This window comes from Hyla sarda, chromosome 8 (assembly GCF_029499605.1).
Source record: "Hyla sarda isolate aHylSar1 chromosome 8, aHylSar1.hap1, whole genome shotgun sequence".
Lineage (NCBI taxonomy): Eukaryota > Metazoa > Chordata > Amphibia > Anura > Hylidae > Hyla > Hyla sarda.
The window spans coordinates 226075032-226096867 of NC_079196.1; the positions used below are offsets into that span (position 1 = coordinate 226075032).

General features: G+C 45.1%; 3 protein-coding genes across 10 annotated transcripts in view; 2 read left to right on the top strand and 1 right to left on the bottom strand.

The window, feature by feature from the left end:
* Positions 1-2217, top strand: part of SEZ6L2 (seizure related 6 homolog like 2) — a 199031-nt gene extending 196814 nt beyond the window's left edge. For all 5 annotated transcript variants that reach the window (XM_056535082.1, XM_056535084.1, XM_056535083.1 and 2 more), the window contains one exon: positions 874-2217. In XM_056535082.1, the coding sequence (XP_056391057.1) occupies positions 874-903 (30 nt within the window). In that variant the 3' untranslated portion in view covers positions 904-2217. The remainder of the gene's footprint in view (positions 1-873) is intronic.
* A 3080-nt stretch (positions 2218-5297) lies between these two features.
* The window catches only part of LOC130284016 (uncharacterized), a 28316-nt gene continuing 11777 nt past the window's right edge, over positions 5298-21836 (bottom strand). Inside the window, exons 1-9 of one of the 2 annotated variants that reach the window (XM_056533896.1) lie at positions 19118-20128; positions 18855-19033; positions 18510-18569; positions 15351-15429; positions 10159-10348; positions 9901-9947; positions 9591-9636; positions 9450-9516; positions 5298-5544 (exon numbers count right to left, since the gene is read on the bottom strand). In XM_056533896.1, coding sequence (XP_056389871.1) covers positions 5413-5544; positions 9450-9516; positions 9591-9636; positions 9901-9947; positions 10159-10348; positions 15351-15429; positions 18510-18569; positions 18855-18980 — 747 coding nt within the window. In that variant the 5' untranslated portion in view covers positions 18981-19033; positions 19118-20128 and the 3' untranslated portion in view covers positions 5298-5412. Of the gene's footprint in view, positions 5545-9449; positions 9517-9590; positions 9637-9900; positions 9948-10158; positions 10349-15350; positions 15430-18509; positions 18570-18854; positions 19034-19117; positions 20129-21836 lie in introns of those variants that run through there. The other variant, XM_056533895.1, reaches the window with a different exon arrangement.
* DUSP14 (dual specificity phosphatase 14) overlaps positions 15146-21836 on the top strand; it is a 33694-nt gene continuing 27003 nt past the window's right edge. Inside the window, exon 1 of one of the 3 annotated variants that reach the window (XM_056533892.1) lies at positions 15146-15329. Coding sequence is in view for 1 of the 3 variants with exons in the window: in XM_056533890.1 (XP_056389865.1) it covers positions 15442-15478 (37 nt within the window). In the remaining 2 variants the exon portion in view is untranslated. Of the gene's footprint in view, positions 15330-15364; positions 15479-21836 lie in introns of those variants that run through there. The other 2 variants (XM_056533890.1, XM_056533894.1) reach the window with 2 other exon arrangements.

Consider the following 21836-nt stretch of genomic DNA (forward strand, 5'->3'; position numbering starts at 1 on the left):
ACTGATCAACGCTATGCAACAGCAATAGCATAGCACTAATCAGTATAAGCAATCCGAAGGTGGGTAATAAAGCATGTTACAAGCAATTTCCCCCTAAAAAATTTGGCAGATGGTATGAGCCATTACAATAAGGCACCTATTCAGCGGCTGAACCAATGTCATATGTGGGGGTGGGATAGCTGGGTGACAATCTCAATGGCAGCTTGTATTAAAGGGATACCCCTGGGGAAAACTTTTTTTTTTTTTTTTTTAAATCAACTGGTGCCAGAAAGTTAAATAGATTTGTAAATTACTTCTATTAAAAAAATCTTAATCCTTCCAGTACTTATTAGCTGCTGAATACTACAGAGGAAATGGTTTTCTTTTTGGAACACAGAGCTCTCTGCTGACCTCATGACCACAGTGCTCTCTGCTGACATCTCTGTCCATTTTAAGAACTGTCCAGAGCAGCATATGCTCCACAGGAAGTTCTTTTCTTTTTGAATTTCCTTTCTGTCTGACCACAGTGCTCTCTGCTGACACCTCTGTCCATTTTAGGAACTGTCCAGTGCAGGATAGGTTTGCTATGGGTATTTCCTTTTACTCTGGACAGTTCATAAAATGGACAGAGGTGTCAGCAGAGAGCGCTGTGGTCGTGATGTCAGCAGAGAGCTTTGTGTTCCAAAAAGAAAACCCATTTCCTCTGTAGTATTCAGCAGCTAATAAGTAATGGAAGGATTAAGATTTTTTAATAGAAGTAATTTTCAAATCTGTTTAACTTTCTGGCAACAGTTGATTTAAAAAAAACAAAATTTTTCCACGGGAGTACCCCTTTAAGTAATATGCAACACGGAGGGCACGCCCGCCATCTAGTGACATCTCTTTCTCTTTCAGGATACCCGGGAGTACGAGGTGTCGATTTGAAGATGGGTTTCATCCTGGGTACGACTACGGGTGGGTGGGGGTATACACGAGGAGGGATATATCAGATTATACACAGATCGAGGGTCTTATTTTACAGATTGCAATCACAAGCTGCACAGTCCCTCACCCTGCGATCGTCTATCATGTGATCTGTCACCATCACCCACAGAGTTCTAAACACTTAGGGTTGGCAGGAAGGGGAGGGGCTTTAATCTGTGCCCGTGTCGCTGTCAAGAAGCCAGGTCGCCATCTTGGGGAAGTCCACGATGGCCGCCAAGCTCTTTGTAATAGCACAGAAATGGACGGACACTGGCAAAAAAAAAAAAAAAAAAAAGGCGAAATCCTGTATTATAGCCGTTATTTATTTCCAGATTATAAAAAAAAAAAGAAAAACGTATCGTGTTTCTGGCGCCCCCGGCACGTCGCGCTTCTTAATCTCCATCCGCTATTTCATTGTGGTTGTAAGATATACGGTTTCGTTTGATATATATATATATTTATTTCTTTTCAATTTCGGCGTTCATCAGGACGGGTATTTATTTTATAATTTGTCGCACGGCTCCAGGGAGGTTTGTCTATTTTGAATGACTCCCCTTTTTACGAAATGATTAAAAAAATAAAAATTGTAGAAATGTAGAAAAAAAAAATCAGGGATTTATTTGAACTATACAGAAAAAAAATATACAAAAACAAAAAAAAAAAAAAAGAGAAAAAGAAAAAAAAAATGAAAAAATAAATAAAACAAACAAAAACAACTTCCTTCTTGGTCTCCAAGAAAATGGCCGCCCTCGTTCAGCACCGGAAATGCTTTTTAGTGTCAGGTGACTCGTCTGTTTAAAACTCTGTGCCTTCACCCCCCCCCCCCACCCCCTCCACCATTTTTCATTAATCCATGATGTGACCCCCCCCCCCCACCCTTGTAAATGTCATTTGTGCCAAAGTAATACTGCAATGTCTGTGCTCTAGCGGGAGCTGCTCATGTCGCCGTCACATACTCCAGCGCCCAGGGGGGCTCCGGATTTGTTCACCTGCCCCCCCCCCCCCCCCCCCCAGCGTCGCTGTTCTCGCCATTTCCCAGAAGGGATCAGATGACGGCTCCGGTGCCCATCACATCTTCTGTCTGTCTCTCTTTTTCTTAAGTTAATTTCACTTTGTCTGGGAGATATAAACATGGCCGCCGCCCATGACGGTTGCATCGAGAAATGTTGAAACCTCCCTCCGTGCTGGCCGTCTGTGTCACTTCCAGCTCCGCTTCTCAAACTGGCTTTATTTTCAGGCAATAAAGAGCGAGATTTGTAAAAAAAAAAAAAAAAAGATTCTGAAGTTTTCTGTGTATTTATTTATTTTTTAACAAAAACCTGAAGGCGGCCATTTTGTGGGAAGAGCAAGAGTCTTCTATTTGTATACAACAGTGGTCACCAGATGATGGACCTCCAGCTGTTGTAAAAAAAATTTGCAGCTGGAGGTCATTAGTTTGGAGACCACTAGTTTATAAGAAACCACTACAATTGACATTATTTAGACACAATGGCCGCCACTGTTTCTTTCATATCAATACCTTTTAACAATGTCCCCCAAGCTGTGTCTCGAAAGCTCAACATCTGGAGGTCCACACTTTGGAGACCACTGGTTTACAAGGCACCACTACAATTGATATAATTTAGGCTGACAAAATGGCCGCCGCTATGTTCCTTTCCTATAAAATGTATTTTATCAGTGTACCTAACCAAGCTGTGGTTCTCCAGTCTGGGCATGTTGGGAGTTGTAGTTTTGCAACATCTTATGGTTCACAGCTTGGAGACCATTGGTTTACCAGGAACCACTACAATTGATATCACTTAGACTGGCAAAATGGCCGCCACTACGTTCCTTTCATATCAATTCCTTTTACCAATGTTCCCCAAGCTGTGACTCTTCAATCAGGGCTTGCTGGTAATTGTAGTTTTGCAATATCTGGTGCTCCACAATTTGGAGACCGTTTGTTTACAAGGAACCACTTATTGACATAATTTGGACTGGCAAAATGGCCGCCACTATGTTCCTTTGCAAAATGGCCACCACAATGCCTCCCCAAGCTGTGACTCTCCAGTCAGGGCTTGCTGGTAGGTGTAGTTTTCCTACAGCTGGAGGTCCACCGTAAGCAGCTTAATGGGGAGGGGGGTTCTAAGGCCATAATATCGATGGCCTATTCTTCCCGGAGTCGACTACCAACACTTTAGCTGACCTGTTGTCTTACGGGTTGTGTCCCCCCATTAGGTAGCAGCTGTTCCTGAGCGCTATTAGGGTACGTTCACACGTGCATATTTTCTGCTGCAGATTTGAGGCAGAAGGTTTTTCTGCCCAGTGAAGTCAATGGGCAGCAAAATCTGCAGCAAAAATACACACGTGTGAACGCACCCTAAGGGCGTATACGCAGCGTATTTGACGCAGTGCAAAATTTACGGCAGCAGCGAGAAATACGCTACGTATTCCTCGCTCACTATACACACAGGGCTTTCCGGCGGCAGCCCTATGCGTGTAGTGAGTTTTGGAGGCGGAGCCGCGTGTCAGTCATGCCGGCACACGGCCCCGCCTCCAAAACTCACTACACGCATAGGGCTGCCACCGGAAAGCCCTGTGTGTATAGTGAACAAGGAATACGCCATTTCCAGCTGCTGCCATAAATTTAGCGCTGCGTATACGCCCTGTGGGAACGCACCCTAAGGGTGCATTCACATGGGCGTATTTGTCAGTGGATCCGCAGCTGCGGATCCACGGACAAAGACCCCTAAAGTGCTGCCCTCTTTGTGCCGCCCCGCCGCTACCAGCAGACACACTGCGATGTGCGAGTTACCCTGCAGTGTATCCGCACATCGCGGCCGCTCTCTGTGTAGCTCAGGGAGCCGGGGGAGCGGCCGCGATGTGCGGATACACTGCGACTCGCACTTCAGTGTGTCTGCTGGTAGCGGCGGATTGCTGCTATTAGCAGGCACAAAGAGGGCAGCACTTTAGGGGTCTTTGTCAGTGGATCCGCAGCTGCGGATCCGCTGACAAATACGCCTGTGTGAAAGGGTGCGTTCACACGTGCGTATTTTTACTGCAGATTTTGCTGCCCATTGACTTTAATGGGCAGCAAAATCTGCAGAAGCAAATCTGCAGCAAAAATAGGCACGTGTGAACGCACCCTTAGAGTCAAAAGGGCCTGATCGGCAGTACCATCACTACGCTGCCCCTTTAATCTGATGACCGCCAGTAGTCCGACCCCCACCGATTAAATTTGGACACCCTATCGCAAGGATATTATAGTCCCAGAAAACCCTTTGAGGTATAAAAGCTGCTCAGTGATCGGTTGCTATGGGTGACCAGGCCTAGAAAAACAAAACTGCCAGTCAGGAGCTTTCTGCAGTCTGCACAATGGATCATGTGACCGCTTCCTGCTCTGCTGAATGGCTAAGGGCTCACAGTGGAGGCGGAGCATAGAAGACTAACTGCTTTCTAGCTCCTGACTGGCAGCCATTTTGTTTGTGAATACGTGTCTTCTAGTTCAGCGCATCTTATAGAGGGTCCTGGTCATGTCTGTAGTGCAGTGATTCCCACCCAGTGTACCTTCAGCTGTTGCAAAACTACAACTCCCAGCATGCCCGGGCATGCTGGGAGTTGTAGTTTTGCAACAGCTGTAGGCACACTGGTTGAGAAATGCTGCTCTGCCCACACTGCACTTCTGTTTAGCATGTTTAGGGGGAAAAAAAAAATACCTTAAAACGTGTACTCCGGTAAAAAATGATTTTTTTTTAAATCAACTATTGCCAGAAAGTTAAACATATTTGTAAATTACTTCTGTAAAAAAAAAAAAAATCTTAATCCTTCCAACACTTATTAGCTGCTGAATACTACAGAGGAAATTATTTTCTTTTTTGAACACAGAGCTCTCTGCTGACGACATGACCACAGTGCTCTCTGCTGACACCTCTGTCCATTTTAGGAACTGTCCATAGTAGGAGAAAATCCCCATAGAAAACATATGCTGCCCTGGACAGTTCCTAAAATGGACAGAGATGTCAGCAGAGAGCACTGTGCTCGTGATGTCAGCAGAGAGTTCTGTGTTCCAAAAAGAAAACCATTTCCTCTGTAGTATTCAGCAGCTAATAAGTACTGGAAGGATTAAGATTTTTTAATAGAAGTGATTTACAAATCTGTTTAACTTTCTGGCACCAGTTCATTTAAAAAAAAAAAAAAAAAAAAAAAAAAAAAAAAAAACAGAGTACCCCTTTAAGGTATTTTTTTTCCTCCCCCTAAACATGTTACAAACAGAAACGCGGTGTGGGCGGAGCTTAGTTGACTGCTTTTTACCTTAAATAAAACACATTTTTTAAAATAATTTTTCTTTTTGAGTCATTTAATTCCACTTTATGTAGAAATCCGATAAAATCAGCAGACGGCCATAAAGTCAGGCAATTCTGAGGTAAAACATTGGCCGATTTTTATTTGTATTGGTAAAAAAATAAACGAAATAAAAGGAATAATTTTGCCTCAGGCGTTGATGGGGACGGGACTCTGCTCCTGCTTCCCCAGAGGAGAATGGAAGACGGCGGGGCGGATGGGCTGCAGCACCTTCTGGGAGTCCACCTTTCCAGACGCCATCTGATTGAGGAGCTCGTCCACCTGAAAGAGGCGCCATACTGGTTATAGAGCGGACGATGGGGGCGGAGACTCCGTTCACCATCTTTATACCACATACAGAGCACCAAACCCTCAGTCATACAAGGCATTCATTCTCCACCTAATACCCCATTATGTAAGTGAGAACGTTAGAATTATTTCCAAACTTATTAAAAAGGAATAACGAAAATTTGGCATGAACATAAGTATTCATACCCTTTACTATGACATGTGACCTTTAGCTCTGGCTCCTCCCATTTCTCTTGATTGTCTCTGAGATGTTTCGCCATCTTGGTAAAATTCAGCTGACTGGACAAGATTTGGAAAGACTCCGCCCTGTCTATATAAGGTCTCACAGCTGACAATGTATATTAGAGAAAAAAAACTAAGCCATGAGGGGGGGGAAGAACTGCCTGTAGAGCTCAGACACAGCCTTGTCAATATAAGGAGTGAGCAAAAAAAGACAGAAGCCGACACGTACGGAACTAAGCAACACTGTGAGCGGACGTAACACACAGGACAGGATCCATTCAAAGCCTGCAGCGGAGGTGCGTAGAAACAAACAAACCAGGAAGCAAGATGCACAGACAAAGAAAGACAAAGGCCGCACTCACCATACAGGTCTGTTTATTCGTATCCAGCCAACATGGCGATAGGACAGGCGGGGGAACTCCGGAACAAGTTGTTTCGTACGGCTTAGCACACTTCCTCTGGCTGGAGGAAGCGCGCTAAGCCGCACGAAACAACTTGTTGCGGAGTTCCCCCGCCTCCCACCCCGCTCCCCCGCCTGTCCTATCGCCATGTTGGCTGGATACGAATAAACAGACCTGTATGGTGAGTGCGGTCTTTGTCTTTCTTTGTCTGTGCATCTTGTCAATATAAGGTCTCACAGCTGACAATGTATATCAGAGAAAAAAAACAAGCCACGAGGCGGGAAAGAACTTCCTGTAGAGCTCAGAGACAAGATTGTGTGGAGGCTCAGATCTGGAGAATTGAACAAAACATTTCTGCTGCACTAAAAGTTCCAGAGAGCTCAATGGCCTCCATAATTCTTACATGGGAGAAGAAGAAAGAACCAGGACTCTTCGTAGAGTTGCCGCCCCACCAAACTAAGTCATTGGGGGAGAAGAGTCTTGGTAAGAGAGGAGACCAATAACCCAATGGTCACTAAGCTCCAAAGATCCTGTGTGCAGATGGGAGAAACTTCCAGAAGGTCCAGAACCATCACTGCAGCCTCCACAATTTGGGCTTTATGGGAGAAAGAAGCCTCCTCAGTAATATACATGGAAGATGCCAGAGATTATAGAAAAGGATCAGACTGTGGGGAACAAGATTCACTGGTCTAATGGAAGCAAGATTGAACTTTATGGCCTCAATTCTAAACATCATGTCTGGGGGAAACCAGGCACTGCCCATCACCTGCCCAATACCATCCCTACAGTGATCATGGTGGGGGCAGCATCATGTCTGGAGGAAACCAGGCACTGCCCATCACCTGCCCAATACCATCCCTACAGTGATCATGGTGGGGGCAGCATCATGTCTGGAGGAAACCAGGCACTGCCCATCACCTGCCCAATACCATCCCTACAGTGATCATGGTGGGGGCAGCATCATGTCTGGAGGAAACCAGGTACTGCCCATCACCTGCCCAATACCATCCCTACAGTGATCATGGTGGGGGCAGCATCATGTCTGGAGGAAACCAGGCACTGCCCATCACCTGCCCAATACCATCCCTACAGTGATCATGGTGGGGTCAGCATCATGTCTGGGGGAAACCAGGCACTGCCCATCACCTGTCCAATACCATCTCTACAGTGATCATGGTGGGGGCAGCATCATGTCTGGGGGAAACCAGGTACTGCCCATCACCTGCCCAATACCATCCCTACAGTGATCATGGTGGGGGCAGCATCATGTCTGGAGGAAACCAGGTACTGCCCATCACCTGCCCAATACCATCCCTACAGTGATCATGGTGGGGGCAGCATCATGTATAGAGGAAACCAGGCACTGCCCATCACCTGCCCAATACCATCCCTACAGTGATCATGGTGGGGGCAGCATCATGTCTGGGGGAAACCAGGTACTGCCCATCACCTGCCAAATACCATCCCTACAGTGATGATGGTGGGGGCAGCATCATGTCTGGAGGAAACCAGGTACTGCCCATCACCTGCCCAATACCATCCCTACAGTGATCATGGTGGGGGCAGCATCATGTATAGAGGAAACCAGGCACTGCCCATCACCTGCCCAATACCATCCCTACAGTGATCATGGTGGGGGCAGCATCATGTCTGGGGGAAACCAAGCACTGCCCATCACCTGCCCAATACCATCCCTACAGTGATCATGGTGGGGGCAGCATCATGTATAGAGGAAACCAGGCACTGCCCATCACCTGCCCAATACCATCCCTACAGTGATGATGGTGGGGGCAGCATCATGTATAGAGGAAACCAGGCACTGCCCATCACCTGCCCAATATCATCCCTACAGTGATCATGGTGGGGGCAGCATCATGTCTGGGGGAGACCAGGTACTGCCCATCACCTGCCCAATACCATCCCTACAGTGATCATGGTGGGGGCAGCATCATGTCTGGGGGAAACCAGGCACTGCCCATCACCTGCCCAATACCATCCCTACAGTGATCATGGTGGGGGCAGCATCATGTCTGGGGGAGACCAGGTACTGCCCATCACCTGCCCAATATCATCCCTACAGTGATCATGGTGGGGGCAGCATAATGTCTGGAGGAAACCAGGCACTGCCCATCACTTGCCCAATACCATCCCTACAGCGATCATGGTGGGGGCAGCATCATGTCTGGGGGAAACCAGGCACTGCCCATCACCTGCCCAATACCATCTCTACAGTGATCATGGTGGGGGCAGCATCATGTCTGGAGGAAACCAGGCACTGCCCATCTCCTGCCCAATACCATCCCCACAGTGATCATGGTGGGGGCAGCATCATGTCTGGAGGAAACCAGGTACTGCCCATCACCTGCCCAATACCATCCCTACAGTGATCATGGTGGGGGCAGCATCATGTCTGGGGGAAACCAGGCACTGCCCATCACCTGCCCAATACCATCCCTACAGTGATCATGGTGGGGGCAGCAACATGTCTGGGGGAAACCAGGTACTGCCCATCACCTGCCCAATACCATCCCTACAGTGATCATGGTGGGGGCAGCATCATGTCTGGGGGAAACCAGGCACTGCCCATCACCTGCCCAATACCATCCTTACAGTGATCATGGTGGGGGCAGCATCATGTCTGGAGGAAACCAGGTACTGCCCATCACCTGCCCAATACCATCCCTACAGTGATCATGGTGGGGGCAGCATCATGTCTGGGGGAAACCAGGCACTGCCCATCACCTGCCCAATACCATCCTTACAGTGATCATGGGGGGGGCAGCATCATGTCTGGGGGAGACCAGATACTTTCACTAAGAACTGAATAGAGAGTATGAATACTTCTCTCACTGCAGGATTCTAGTTTATCCTTCTCATTGGTAAAGATCTATAACATTCTGTTATTACTTTGTCATTATGGGGGGGGGGGGGGGTTGGGGGTTAGAATGATGGGGACACAAGGAGGGACAGAACAAAATGTGACAGAAGTGACTGGGGCTGAAGACTTTCTGAATGCTTTGTATGTCACTTTTTTTTTGCTTTTAACAGGGGGAGCAGATCTGCTATGGATCTCTTGGGAATCTGTACAGTTCTGTATGCAGTGAGCGCCACCTGGAGGCGGCTGTGGGGAGACAGAATTTTTTTCATGTAACAATGTCTACACAAGCATATAACAATAACTAATAAATGAAAAGTACCCGTACAATCTGGTAAGTAATGACCCCCCCCCACCCCTTCTCCCCTTTTTATTCGTACCCTTCGGGCGTACTCTGGATCTTCTTGGGGCTGGAACCGTCCGGACTTGTTACGGGAGCGCGATGCTCTGTAGAGAGATAAGATAGAAGCGTTAGGGGGACGTGTCTGCACCCACAGGGACCCCGTACGATGAACTCTTACCCCGTAGCTCCAGATTTATTCAGGCCGGTGCTTGGGCAAGATTTATCTAGGAAAATAAAAATTTTAAGTTATTCACAGTCTCTCCCTAAATTTTTTTTCGGATAATGGCAGCCCCAATGGGAGATCTGCAGAGCACGCAGTGAAGGGTGTAGGGCAATGGTCTCTAAACTGTGGCCCTTTGCAAAACTACAACTCCCAGCATGCCCGGACAGCCTTCGGCTGTCCTGGCATGCTGGGAGTTGTAGTTTTGCAACATCTGGAGGGCCACAGTTTGGAGCCCACTGGTCTTTGGGTTCCCAGATGTTCGTACCTTGCAGCGCTGACTTCTGCTGAATACGATCGTCCTTCTCCCGATTCCTAGAACGATAATAAAATGATTCTAGACCAATTTCCATCATGTTCTGGCATGATGGGAGTTGTGGTTCTCCAGCTGGAGAACAATAGGTTCGGAAACAGCGAACTAGACCGATACATTGTAACGAACAGGATATAGGAAAGATTTGTGATACGAACAGTTAACCCCATCCTGCTCACAGCTGAGGGTTTGTTACACGGGTCCCGTCCGTACCTTTCCATGCACTCTCCACAGATGAGGTTGTCCGTCAGCCCCGGGGGGGTGGGGATGGAGGAGGGGACCAGGTGCAGGGGGACGTATAAGCCACATCTGGTGACACAGGCGCGACCGCAGCGCAACGACAGCGGGTACCAGCGATCAATCGTCAGCTCCTGTCCATGGATCACACACCAGCCCTTACCACCTGCAGGACAAGAGGGGGAACTGCATGATTACACCGGTCATGTGACATATACTGGGGGTATTATTACACCGGTCATGTGACATATACTGGGAGTATTATTACACCAGTCATGTGATTATATACTGGGGATATTATAGATGGTATTATTACACCGGTCATGTGATTATATACTGGGGATATTATAGAAGGTATTATTACACCAGTCATGTGATTATATACTGGGGATATTATAGAAGGTATTATTACACCGGTCATGTGATTATATACTGGGGATATTATAGATGGTATTATTACACCGGTCATGTGATTATATACTGGGGATATTATAGATGGTATTATTACACCGGTCATGTGATTATATACTGGGGATATTATAGAAGGTATTATTACACCGGTCATGTGATTATATACTGGGGATATTATAGATGGTATTATTACACCAGTCATGTGACATATACTGGGGGTATTATAGATGGTATTATTACACCAGTCATGTGATTATATACTGGGGATATTATAGAAGGTATTATTACACCGGTCATGTGATTATATACTGGGGATATTATAGAAGGTATTATTACATCAGTCATGTGACATATACAGAGGATATTATAGATGTATTATTACACCGGTCATGTGACATATACTGGGAGTATTATTACACCGGTCATGTGATTATATACTGGGGATATTATAGAAGGTATTATTACACCGGTCATGTGATTATATACTGGGGATATTATAGAAGGTATTATTACAACGGTCATGTGATTATATACTGGGGATATTATAGATGGTATTATTACACCGGTCATGTGACATATAATGGGGGTATTATTACACCGGTCATGTGACATATAATGGGGGTATTATTACACCAGTCATGTGATTATATACTGGGGATATCATAGATGGTATTATTACACCGGTCATGTGATTATATACTGGGGATATCATATATGGTATTATTACACCGGTCATGTGACATATAATGGGGGTATTATTACACCGGTCATGTGACATATAATGGGGGTATTATTACACCGGTCATGTGACATATACTGGGGATATTATAGAAGGTATTATTACACCAGTCATGTGACATATACTGGGGATATTATAGAAGGTATTATTACACCAGTCATGTGACATATACTGGGGATATTATATATGGTATTATTACACCAGTCATGTGACATATACTGGGAGTATTATTACACCGGTCATGTGATTATATACTGGGGATATTATAGAAGGTATTATTACACCAGTCATGTGACATATACAGGGGATATTATAGATGGTATTATTACACCGGTCATGTGATTATATACTGGGGATATTATAGATGGTATTATTACACCGGTCATGTGATTATATACTGGGGATATTATAGAAGGTATTATTACACCGGTCATGTGATTATATACTGGGGATATTATAGAAGGTATTATTACATCAGTCATGTGACATATACAGAGGATATTATAGATGTATTATTACACCGGTCATGTGACATATACTGGGAGTATTATTACACCGGTCATGTGATTATATACTGGGGATATTATAGAAGGTATTATTACACCGGTCATGTGATTATATACTGGGGATATTATAGAAGGTATTATTACAACGGTCATGTGATTATATACTGGGGATATTATAGATGGTATTATTACACCGGTCATGTGACATATAATAGGGGTATTATTACACCGGTCATGTGACATATAATGGGGGTATTATTACACCGGTCATGTGATTATATACTGGGGATATTATAGAAGGTATTATTACACCGGTCATGTGATTATATACTGGGGATATCATATATGGTATTATTACACCGGTCATGTGACATATAATGGGGGTATTATTACACCGGTCATGTGACATATAATGGGGGTATTATTACACCGGTCATGTGACATATACTGGGGGTATTATAGATGGTATTATTACACCAGTCATGTGACATATACTGGGGATATTATAGAAGGTATTATTACACCAGTCATGTGACATATACTGGGGATATTATATATGGTATTATTACACCGGTCATGTGATTATATACTGGGGATATTATAGATGGTATTATTACACCAGTCATGTGATTACATACAGGGGATATTATAGAAGGTATTATTACACCAGTCATGTGACATATACTGGGGATATTATATATGGTATTATTACACTGGTCATGTGATTATATACTGGGGGTATTATAGATGGTATTATTACACCAGTCATGTGATTATATACTGGGGATATTATATATGGTATTATTACACTGGTCATGTGATTATATTCTGGGGATATTATAGATGGTATTATTACACCAGTCATGTGACATATACTGGGGATATTATATATGGTATTATTACACTGGTCATGTGATTCTATACTGGGGGTATTATAGATGGTATTATTACACCAGTCATGTGATTTTATACTGGGGATATTATAGATGGTATTATTACACCAGTCATGTGATTATATACTAGGGGTATTATAGATGGTATTATTACACCGGTCATGTGATTATATACTGGGGATATTATAGATGGTATTATTACAACGGTCATGTGATTATATACTGGGGATATTATAGAAGGTATTATTACACTGGTCATGTGATTATATACTGGGGATATTATAGAAGGTATTATTACACCGGTCATGTGACATATACTGGGGATATTATAGAAGGTATTATTACACTGGTCATGTGACATATACTGGGGGTATTATAGATGGTATTATTACACCAGTCATGTGATTATATACTGGGGATATTATAGAAGGTATTATTACACTGGTCATGTGATTATATACTGGGGATATTATAGAAGGTATTATTACACTGGTCATGTGACATATACTGGGGATATTATAGATGGTATTATTACACCAGTCATGTGACATATACAGGGGATATTATAGATGGTATTATTACACCAGTCATGTGACATATACAGAGGATATTATAGATGGTATTATTACACCAGTCATGTGACATATACTGGGGGTATTATAGAAGGTATTATTACACCAGTAATGTGACATATACAGGGGATATTATAGAAGGTATTATTACACCAGTCATGTGACATATACAGAGGATATTATAGATGGTATTATTACACCAGTCATGTGATTATATACTGGGGGTATTATAGAAGGTATTATTACACCAGTAATGTGACATATACAGGGGATATTATAGAAGGTATTATTACACCAGTCATGTGACATATACAGAGGATATTATAGATGGTATTATTACACCAGTCATGTGATTATATACTGGGGATATTATAGAAGGTATTATTACACCAGTTATGTGACATATACTGGGGATATTATAGAAGGTATTATTACACCAGTCATGTGACATATACAGGGGATATTATAGAAGGTATTATTACACCAGTCATGTGATTATATACTGGGGATATTATAGAAGGCATTATTACACTAGTCATGTGACATATACCGGGGGTATTATATATGGTATTATTACACCGGTCATGTGATTATATACTGGGGATATTATAGATGGTATTATTATACCAGTCATGTGATTATATACTGGGGATATTATAGAAGGTATTATTACACTGGTCATGTGATTATATTTTGGGGGTATTATAGATGGTATTATTACACCAGTCATGTGATTATATACTGGGGATATTATAGAAGGTATTATTACACTGGTCATGTGATTATATACTGGGGATATTATAGATGGTATTATTAGACCAGTAATGTGACATATACTGGGGATATTATAGAAGGTATTATTACACCAGTCATGTGACATATACTGGGGATATTATAGAAGGTATTATTACACCAGTCATGTGACATATACTGGGGATATTATAGAAGGTATTATTACACCAGTCATGTGACATATACAGGAGGATATTATAGATGGTATTATTACACCAGTCATGTGATTATATACTGGGGGTATTATAGATGGTATTATTACACCAGTCATGTGACATATACTGGGGGTATTATAGATGGTATTATTACACCAGTCATGTGATTATATACTGGGGATATTATAGAAGGTATTATTACACCAGTCATGTGACATATACTGGGGATATTATATATGGTATTATTACACCAGTCATGTGACATATACAGGGGATATTATAGAAGGTATTATTACACCGGTCATGTGATTATATACTGGGGATATTATAGATGGTATTATTACACCAGTCATGTGATTATATACTGGGGATATTATAGAAGGTATTATTACACCAGTCATGTGATTATATACTGGGGATATTATAGAAGGTATTATTACACCAGTCATGTGATTATATACAGGGGATATTATAGAAGGTATTATTACACCGGTCATGTGATTATATACTGGGGATATTATAGATGGTATTATTACACCAGTCATGTGATTATATACTGGGGATATTATAGAAGGTATTATTACACCAGTCATGTGATTATATACTGGGGATATTGTAGAAGGTATTATTACACCAGTCATGTGATTATATACTGGGGATATTATATATGGTATTATTACACCAGTCATGTGACATATACAGGGGATATTATAGATGGTATTATTACACCACTCATGTGACATATACAGGGGATATTATAGAAGGTAATACAGTATTACTCTGGTCATGTGACTGGAGAGAATAGATGTCACGTGACCCGCTAGTTACTAGAATAGCTCCCGCACGCTCTATAGCATCACTAACAACATCTCCGTCCGTTACCCCAGCAACAGCTCTGACATCACACAGCACTGACGTCACGCAGGCCGCTGATTGGCTGCCACCGTCTGGGAAGAGGGGGGTGTGTAAGGCATTGCAGGGGGTAGTGGGCGGAGACTGCGCGATCCTACTGGTGGGCTACAGACATGTGACCCTGCGGAAGTGTTAACCCGTGCACTGCTGAGACGGCGCCCACCCAGGTAAAGCTGTGAGGGTCTCACCTGCCGCCTGCTCTTCCCGAGTCCCGTCCTGTGCGCCCGGAGGAGAAGGAGGTGGAGGAGGAGGGGTCCGCGGAGACTTCTGTCACAAGAAATGTCACATTCACACACGGACCGGAACAATGCCGGGGGTACGGGGAGGGGAATAGGGGGTGCACCCGAGGAGAAGTAAATATATAGGGGGTACGGGGAGGGGAATAGGGGGTGCACCCGAGGAGGAGTAAATATATAGGGGGTACGGGGAGGGGGATAGGGGGTGCACCCGAGGAGGAGGAGGAGTAAAGATATAGGGGGTACACCCGAGGAGGAGGAGTAAAGATATAGGGGGTACACCCGAGGAGGAGGAGTAAAGATATTGGGGGTACACCTGAGGAGGAGGAGTAAAGATATAGGGGGTACACCTGAGGAGTAGAGACATTGGGGTACACCTGAGGAGTAGAGACATTGGGGCACGCCTGAGGAGTACTAGTGCAGACATTGGGGTACACCTGAGGAGTAGAGACATTGGGGGTACACCTGAGGAGTAGTAGTGCAGACATTGGAGGTACACCTGTGGAGTAGAGACATTGGGGGCACACCTGAGGAGTAGAGACATTGGGGGCACACCTGAGGAGTAGAGACATTGGGGGCACACCTGAGGAGTAGAGACATTGGGGGTACACCTGAGGAGTAGAGACATTGGGGGTACACCTGAGGAGTAGAGACATTGGGGGCACACCTGAGGAGTAGTAGTGCAGACATTGGGGGCACACCTGAGGAGTAGTAGTGCAGACATTGGGGGTACACCTGAGGAGTAGTAGTGCAGACATTGGGGGTACACCTGTGGAGTAGAGACATTGGGGGTACACCTGAGGAGTAGAGACATTGGGGGTACACCTGAGGAGTAGAGACATTGGGGGCACGCCTGAGGAGTAGAGACATTGGGGGGTACACCTGTGGAGTAGAGACATTGGGGGGTACACCTGTGGAGTAGTAGAGACATTGGGGGGTACACCTGTGGAGTAGTAGAGACATTGGGGGCACACCTGAGGAGTAGAGACATTGGGGGCACACCTGAGGAGTAGTAGAGACATTGGGGGCACACCTGAGGAGTAGTAGAGACATTGGGGGCACACCTGAGGAGTAGAGACATTGGGGGCACACCTGAGGAGTAGAGACATTGGGGGGTACACCTGATGAGTAGAGACATTGGGGGGTACACCTGTGGAGTAGAGACATTGGGGGGTACACCTGGGGAGTAGAGACATTGGGGGGTACACCTGTGGAGTAGAGACATTGGGGGGTACACCTGGGGAGTAGAGACATTGGGGGGTACACCTGGGGAGTAGAGAAATTGGGGGGTACACCTGAGGAGTAGAGACATTGGGGGTACACCTGAGGAGTAGAGACATTGGGGGGCACGCCTGAGGAGTAGAGACATTGGGGGCACGCCTGAGGAGTAGAGACATTGGGGGCACGCCTGAGGAGTAGTAGAGACATTGGGGGCACGCCTGAGGAGTAGTAGAGACATTGGGGGCACACCTGAGGAGTAGTAGAGACATTGGGGGTACACCTGAGGAGTAGTGCAGACATTGGGGGTACACCTGTGGAGTAGAGACATTGGGGGTACACCTGTGGAGTAGAGACATTGGGGGTACACCTGTGGAGTAGTAGAGACATTGGGGGGTACACCTGAGGAGGAGTAGAGACATTGGGGGCACACATGAGGAGTAGAGACATTGGGGGGTACACCTGTGGAGTAGAGACATTGGGGGGTACACCTGTGGAGTAGAGACATTGGGGGGTACACCTGTGGAGTAGAGACATTGGGGGTACACCTGAGTAGTAGAGACATTGGGGGTACACCTGAGTAGTAGAGACATTGGGGGTACACCTGAGGAGTAGTAGAGACATTGGGGGTACACCTGAGTAGTAGAGACATTGGGGGTACACCTGAGTAGTAGAGACATTGGGGGTACACCTGAGGAGTAGTAGAGGCATTGGGGGTACACCTGAGGAGTAGTAGAGACATTGGGGGTACACCTGAGGAGTAATAGAGACATTGGGGGCACACCTGAGGAGGAGTAGACATTGGGGGGTACACCTGAGGAGTAGTAGAGACATTGGGGGTACACCTGAGGAGTAGTAGAGACATTGGGGGCACACCTGAGTAGTAGAGACATTGGGGTACACCTGAGGAGTAGTAGAGACATTGGGGGTACACCTGAGTAGTAGAGACATTGGGGGTACACCTGAGGAGTAGTAGAGGCATTGGGGGTACACCTGAGGAGTAGAGACATTGGGGGTACACCTGAGGAGTAATAGAGACATTGGGGGCACACCTGAGGAGTAGAGACATTGGGGGCACACCTGAGGAGTAGATACATTGGGGCACGCCTGAGGAGTACTAGTGCAGACATTGGGGGTACACCTGAGGAGTAGTAGTGCAGATATTGGGGTACACCTGAGGAGTAGTAGTGTAGACATTGGGGTACTAGTGCAGACATTGGGGTACACCTGAGGAGTAGTAGTGCATACATTGGGGTACACCTGAGGAGTACTAGTGCAGACATTGGGGTACACCTGAGGAGTAGTAGTGCATACATTGGGGTACACCTGAGGAGTACTAGTGCAGACATTGGGGTACACCTGAGGAGTACTAGTGCAGACATTGGGGTACACCTGAGGAGTACTAGTGCAGACATTGGGGTACACCTGAGGAGTACTAGTGCAGACATTGGGGTACACCTGAGGAGTACTAGTGCAGACATTGGGGGCACACCTGAGGAGTACTAGTGCAGACATTGGGGGCACACCTGAGGAGTACTAGTGCAGACATTGGGGTACACCTGAGGAGTACTAGTGCAGACATTGGGGTACACCTGAGGAGTACTAGTGCAGACATTGGGGGGGGGGGGTACACCTGAGGAGTACTAGTGCAGACATTGGGGGGGGTACACCTGAGTAGTACTAGTGCAGACATTGGGGTACACCTGAGGAGTACTAGTGCAGACATTGGGGTACACCTGAGGGGGTGCAGATGTCACATTTGGTGATCAGATCGACTCAGTGAGGTATAGTTGGGCTCACTTGGTGCCACTTTGGGGGTCACATGCTGCCAGTTAGGATCAGTATGGCCGCCCCGCTCTTACCCCAGGGTGGGGGGTATATAGATATACTCACCTGCCCGCCGCTCCCCGCTTGCTTGAAGTGTTCCTGCAGCCTTTGGATCAGCTCTGTGTTCTGTGAGGGAGGGAGGAAAGGGTTAATAGTCCCGGGTGCAGGGATGGGATCTGTGGGACTTTTACATGATAGGAGTCACATGACCCTGGAGTTAGGGTTGCACTGAGGTTGCAGTCGGCCGCAGCGTCCTCATGTCATGTGACTTTGGCGTCTCCGTTATTTCCCACCATTATAATTGCCATTAGGGGCATAAATAGTTTGACAACCCCCCATCCATCCCCTTCTTGGTCCTTTACACCCCCCTGTATCGCTGTTCCCTATAGCGGGGTCCCATGCACCCCTCACCTTCCCCACTCCTCGCAGGCCTAGTTTCTTGCAGTGTTGCTGCAGCTGTGCCCTCTTCAGAAGATGCAGGGAAGTCGGGGTTAAATCCAGGTCCAGTTTTGCCGCTTTGCCTTGATGCTTGGGCATGATGGTGGTGATGGTGATGGCGGTGGTGATGGCGGTGGTGGTGATGATGATCACTAGGAAACACAGAGCAGATATCACATAATGGGGAACTACAAGTGACAGAATAACACATAGGAGGCCACAATGACACAACTTACCTGCCCAACTTACTAGCCTGAACCGGCCTCTGTGCCTGGGGGAGGGGCAGCTCAGGGTCCCCTCATGTGTTCAGGTGATTAGAAGCAGCCAATTAGGAGATGATCGTTTGGTCATGTCTGCTCTGGATGGATATGTATGTGTGCTCTCTGCAGGATTGATTAGTTATGTCTGCTCTGGATGGATATGTATGTGTGCTCTCTACAGGATGGATTAGTTATGTCTGCTCTGGATGGATATGTATGTGTGCCCTCTGCAGGATTGATTAGTTATGTCTGCTCTGGATGGACATGCATGTGTGCTCTCTACAGGATTGATTAGTTATGTCTGCTCTGGATGGATATGTATGTATGCTCTCTGCAGGATTGATTAGTTATGTCTGCTCTGGATGGATATGTATGTGTGCCCTCTGCAGGATTGATTAGTTATGTCTGGTCTGGATGGATATGTATGTGTGCCCTCTGCAGGATTGATTAGTTATGTCTGCTCTGGATGGACTATATATGTATGTGTGCTCTCTGCGGGATGGATTAGTTATGTCTTCTCTGGATGGACTATATATGTATGTGTGCTCTCTGCAGGATTGATTAGTTATGTCTGCTCTGGATGGACATGTATGTGTGCTCTCTGCAGGATTGATTAGTTATGTCTGCTCTGGATGGACATGTATGTGTGCCCTCTGCGGGATGGATTAGTTATGTCTGCTCTGGATGGACATGCATGTGTGCCCTCTGCGGGATGGATTAGTTATGTCTGCTCTGGATGGACATGCATGTGTGCTCTCTGCGGGATTGATTAGTTATGTCTGCTCTGGATGGATATATATGTGTGCTCTCTGCAGGATTGATTAGTTATGTCTGCTCTGGATGGACATGTATGTGTGATCTCTGTGGGATCGATTAGTTATGTCTGTTCTGTAGAACTATATATATATGTGTTCCCTGCTGAATTAGTTATGTCTGCTCTGAATGCATATGTGCTCTCTGCAGGATCCATTAGTTATGTCTGGTCTATATGGACTATATATGTATATGTTCCTTCAGGATCCATTAGTTATGTCTGCTCTGTATGGACTATATATGTATGTGTTCCTTCAGGATCCATTAGTTATGTCTCCTCAGTATGGACTATATATGTATGTGTTCCCTGCAGGATCCATTAGTTATGTCTGCCCTGTATGGACTATATATGTATGTGTTCCCTGCAGGATCCATTAGTTATGTCTGCTCTGTATGGACTATATATATATGTGTTCCCTGCAGGATCCATTAGTTATGTCTGCCCTGTATGGACTATATATGTATGTGTTCCTTCAGGATCCATTAGTTATGTCTGCTCTGTATGGACTATATATGTATGTGTTCCCTGCAGGATCCATTAGTTATGTCTGCCCTGTATGGACTATATATGTATGTGTTCCCTGCAGGATCCATTAGTTATGTCTGCCCTGTATGGACTATATATGTATGTGTTCCCTGCAGGATCCATTAGTTATGTCTGCTCTGTATGGACTATATATGTATGTGTTCCTTCAGGATCCATTAGTTATGTCTGCCCTGTATGGACTATATATATATGTGTTCCCTGCAGGATCCATTAGTTATGTCTGCTCTGTATGGACTATATATGTATGTGTTCCCTGCAGGATCCATTAGTTATGTCTGCCCTGTATGGACTATATATGTATGTGTTCCCTGCAGGATCCATTAGTTATGTCTGCCCTGTATGGACTATATATGTATGTGTTCCTTCAGGATCCATTGGTTATGTCTGCTCTGTATGGACTATATATGTATGTGTTCCTTCAGGATCTATTAGTTATGTCTGCACTGTATGGACTATATATGTATGTGTTACCCACAGGATCCATTAGTTATGTCTGCTCTGTATGGACTATATATGTGTGTGTTCCTTCAGGATCCATTAGTTATGTCTGCACTGTATGGACTATATATGTATGTGTTCCTTCAGGATCCATTAGTTATGTCTGCTCTGTATGGACTATATATGTATGTGTTCCTTCAGGATCCATTAGTTATGTCTGCTCTGTATGGACTATATATGTATGTGTTCCTTCAGGATCCATTAGTTATGTCTGCACTGTATGGACTATATATGTATGTGTTCCTTCAGGATCCATTAGTTATGTCTGCTCTGTATGGACTATATATGTATGTGTTCCCCACAGGATCCATTAGTTATGTCTGCACTGTATGGACTATATATGTATGTGTTCCTGCAGGATCCATTAGTTATGTCTGCACTGTATGGACTATATATGTATGTGTTCCCTGCAGGATCCATTAGTTATGTCTGCTCTGTATGGACTATATATGTATGTGTTCCTTCAGGATCTATTGGTTATGTCTGCCCTGTATGGACTATATATGTATGTGTTCCTTCAGGATCCATTAGTTATGTCTGCTCTGTATGGACTATATATGTATGTGTTCCCTGCAGGATCCATTAGTTATGTCTGCACTGTATGGACTATATATGTATGTGTTCCCTGCAGGATCCATTAGTTATGTCTGCTCTGTATGGACTATATATTTATGTGTTCCCTGCAGGATCCATTAGTTATGTCTGCCCTGTATGGACTATATATGTATGTGTTCCTTCAGGATCCATTAGTTATGTCTGCCCTGTATGGACTATATATGTATGTGTTCCTGCAGGATCCATTAGTTATGTCTGCCCTGTATGGACTATATATGTATG